The 4,105-nt window shown below is 43.3% G+C and overlaps 1 protein-coding gene across 1 annotated transcript; it reads left to right on the top strand.

Moving 5' to 3' along the window:
- Nucleotides 1-1,521: 1,521 nt before the first annotated feature.
- Nucleotides 1,522-2,768, top strand: LOC101299731. The gene is made up of 2 exons (XM_004290961.1): nucleotides 1,522-2,633; nucleotides 2,737-2,768. The coding sequence occupies exons 1-2, from the start codon at nucleotides 1,753-1,755 to the stop codon at nucleotides 2,756-2,758; spliced, it is 903 nt and encodes a 300-aa protein (XP_004291009.1). The 5' UTR covers nucleotides 1,522-1,752; the 3' UTR covers nucleotides 2,759-2,768.
- Nucleotides 2,769-4,105: the final 1,337 nt, after the last annotated feature.

Below are 4,105 nucleotides of genomic sequence, written 5' to 3'. Positions count from 1 at the left end.
GAGGACCTCGATGACGAGGCCGCGACGGTGGAAGGGAAAAAGGAAACGGTTCTGATCGGTGACGCGGAGGCGACGACGGCGCCGCCATTTCCTGCGCTCCCGAGATCCGTCTTGGGGAGGGGTCGAACTTTGGAGGCGTGGCTAGAGAGGCTGGGTTTTTTGAACAGGAGAGAGAGGCTGGGTTATGGTAGAGATTGAAAGATTCAGTTTTTACTGTGGTTTTGATTTTTGTGTCGTTAACGATCGTTTGTGAGTCCGTTAGCACATGTGACTGGTTTAAGTGCACCATGGTGTACTGAATCCGCTCCGCATAAATCATAGCAACACAATCTCAATCACAATCATCATAAGCTTCCAACTTCATTTATTATTATTTTTTGAATAAAAAGGGTAAAACGGCGGCCCTCACACCGTTACTATTAACGAAACTTCAGAATACAAGAGAAGACATTGTGCTTAAATCTCATATTGTAAGAACACTCTAAAATAATATTAGGCAAGTCTACAAAATCTATACATTCTAACAAGCACTATTTAACAAAAAATGCATTGACTACTCTATTTACTTTACAAATTCGGCGACATACTGAAAAAATATTGTTCATACAGTCATAAGTTACTATGTCTATCAACTTTCTGGATATAAAAAAAAACTTTCTGGGTATGATGGCACTGAAAATTACCAGTGACCTTAAGTTTCATTTTGTCACTAGTATAACAGAAATAATCAGTAGCATTAGTATAACAATATACTAAACCAACACATATAGTCGAGTTAGTAAGAGAGCCTACACCCATTTAGGTGTGAAACTCTCGCATTAAACATTAAGAGAAAGAAAGCGTTAACTCATTATCTATTTTTGATGACCAAGAGAAAGAAAGCGTTATGACATGAACAAACGAAAAACCATATACTAGACAAAAAATTGAAGAAAGCGTTTAACTCATTATCTATTTTCGATGACTAGAAAAAAAAAAAACGTTATACATGACAAAAGAAAAACCATATACTAGACAGAAAATCGATCATATCAGATATCTATATCTCATGCAATATAATGATAAATTAGAAATCGATAATGAGTTAAAAAGATTACAAATCGATGGTCCCTCCAATTGGTTCCTTGTGCTTGACCATAGTGTATGTTACATTGTTTCGTGACTTTCATCAACTAGATACAGTGTTTTAGATCATAGTATGTCTCGTCGAAACCTTCACATCAAAGATAATGACTTTTTTGCAGATAAACCCCTGAAAAAAGAATTGTCAAACAAGTGGCACCATTTTGGATAAATTAAAAGATTTCCAATGGATAAGGACTACCTTATCAGCTTCATAGCCACGTCACTCCAACCAATCTACAGGCGGTGGTGGTTTTGCCCCTTTAACTATTTAATCATCACGCTTTATTTATCAGACCCAAAAAAAAAAAATTATGCTTTAATTATCATTTTAGTGATACTCAGATTAATTAATTAATGTCAGGCTTGTAGAAAACTGAAGCATCAAAATGAAATCTCAATGCTGCTCATTGTTCATTTGTTCTGGATAAGATTTGCATTTCATTTTCAGAAATATCTTAGAAAAGACTCCAGGTATCACGAGCAGGATTCTTCAAGACAAAACCCTACTTTATTTGGAATCCATGAAAACCCAGAGACTGAATCTCGTTTTCCTTAAATGGATAAACAACAAGGCAATTAGGGCAAAGATTATCCACTCAACCAAACCATGGAGGAGAATACCAAACCATGGAAGAGAATTCATCAGAACTGAAAGAAGTAAACTTTGGATTTATTAAAAGCCATGAAGAACAAGTTAAACCCAGGAAAATGAAACAGGAAAATTACAATAATAACAAAGCAACCGCTTACAAATTCATCGGCGGCCCCAACAAATCCTTCTTTTTTGTTCGATCTGTACAAACTACAAAACACAAAATTTCAATTTTTTTTTTTGTTGGGTTTCTTGGTTTCTTCTTCTTCCTTGTTCACAGTTTGGTTCACATCAACTATTTACAGAAAATGAACCAGAATTACAAAGGAAATGAAACCTGGCAAATATATCCACAGCAAAATGAAGTCAGAAGAATCAAAGACCGCCGCATCAGCCAAAAAATGAATCCCACTGCAAAACACACCAACTCCAACTTAGGTCTCGCCCTCACTCACCAGCTCCGAAACCCATTCCACATCAGGACCCGAAATCCCCGTCGGGTCAACCCGGCCCATCGAGTTCTCCTTACTCAGCTTGGCGTACATTCTCGCCCTCAGGTCCCGCCCGGACTCCACCCTCTCCATCGCCGGCTCTTCCACCAGCGAGTGCTCCCACAGATCAAAAGGGCCGGGTCCGCACCGACCCGGAGTGCGGGTCGGAGTGGAAGGGAGACTAAAGAAATCGGGTCGGATCAGAGGTCCGCGGGGAGATCCGACCCACGAAGGCGGCGGGGTGCTGCTCATTTGCATCTTGGCCAGCTTGAAGTTGCGCATGGACGCCACGAGTTCATTCACAGTGCTGAGGCGGAGTTGCGGGCTGTTCGGCGACATTGGCGGCGAGTCCGACGGCGGAGAAATCGGAGGCGACGTGGCCGAATCGAAAAAACCCGGTCCATGAGCCCTGGGGCTGTGACCTGGCAGCACCCGGAGCTGTTCCGGCGTGTGGGCGAAGAAGCAGACGCGGCGGTGACAGGCCAGCCCGTCCTTGCATGGCTGGGTCCGGTAACGCGCCGGGTGCAGCCAGCACTCAAAAACACCATGAGCAAACTCGCAGGAGTCGCCTTTGGCGCAGCTGCCCTTGCGGAAGTCGGGGCAGGCCGAACCCGAGTAGTGGTACTTCCTCGGGTCGCGGCGGCGGGCCTTCTCGCCCGGATGAGCATATGGGCACTCGGTCCAGTCATGTGACCGGCCACGTGCGCAGCGGCGCACCTTGAACTCGAACATGCGGAACTGGTCGCAGGAGACGAGAGGAGGCATGTCCGGGTCGTCGACGAGTGGTGAGTCGGACTCGTTTGACGGGAGGAAGCGGTGGAGAGCCGAGAGCGAGTCGAGGAAGCCGGCATTGGCGGAGGAGGGGCTGCGAACAGAGAAGGGTGACCCGAGGGCGGAAGTCGGGTCGTCGAATGGGTCCCATGGAGCGACCTTGAGGGTTCGGGCCGGGTTTCCGATCATCATTTTTGTTTGGAGTTTAGGAGAGGAGAGAGAGTGGAAATGCGAGAAAGGAAGGAAGGCGAGTCTGTGATTTATAAACTGTTTTGAGGGAAGAGAGAGAGAGAGTGCCAGGTAGGGCACATAGTCACGTAGTGGGGTTTTAATTTAACTGTGGTGGAGTTAATATGCGGTAACTGCGATTAATTAACTCTTTGATAAATATCTAAATCTACCAGCTAATAGTGGAAGAGGTAGAAGAAGATGAGATCAAACAAAAAGAAATTAAAGCCAAGTACAGGCGCTTTTCGGTTTTTGCGAACACATCCAGAAGTATGCACGTTGTTTTGGTCAGGATGTTGTAACTGTGACAACAGAGGGGAGGAATCCGACTTCGGTGACAAGTCCTTCTTATCGTAAGGTGATCACAACAAATGAATACGGGACACGTGTCAATTTTAAAAGGTTTAGCTGCAATTTAAGGTTATAATATTGTGACACCAAAGGGGAGGAATCCGACTTCGGTGACAAACCCTTGTTATCGTAAGGTGACCACAACAAATAAACATGGGACACGTGTCCATTTTAAAAGGTTTAGCTGTAATTTAAGGTTATAATAAGGGGATTTTGGGTATTTGATATGTTTGTTTATAATTATTGTTGACACTTGTCCATCTCTTATCGGTATTTGTCACCCATAAATGATCATAGCTGGTCACCCAAATTATTTCTAAAGGAGAGGCAATGTGCTAAATTGATTCCTACTCTGCCTTCAAAAATAGATAATACACTGTTGAAGCAACTAATCAGCCACGAATTTAGTTGATTAGTCATTTTCAATGTTGTGGTTTGTTTAATGTTGAGCGAGCACATATAATGTTCATCGTAAATGTTCGCCGCTCGATATTTGTTAGAGTTGTTTGAATACAACGGTTTAGATTAGAGTTTTATGTTTAAAAGC

Source organism: Fragaria vesca, linkage group LG2, assembly GCF_000184155.1.
Source record: "Fragaria vesca subsp. vesca linkage group LG2, FraVesHawaii_1.0, whole genome shotgun sequence".
Lineage (NCBI taxonomy): Eukaryota > Viridiplantae > Streptophyta > Magnoliopsida > Rosales > Rosaceae > Fragaria > Fragaria vesca.
This window is presented reverse-complemented; position numbering and strand designations above follow the sequence as displayed.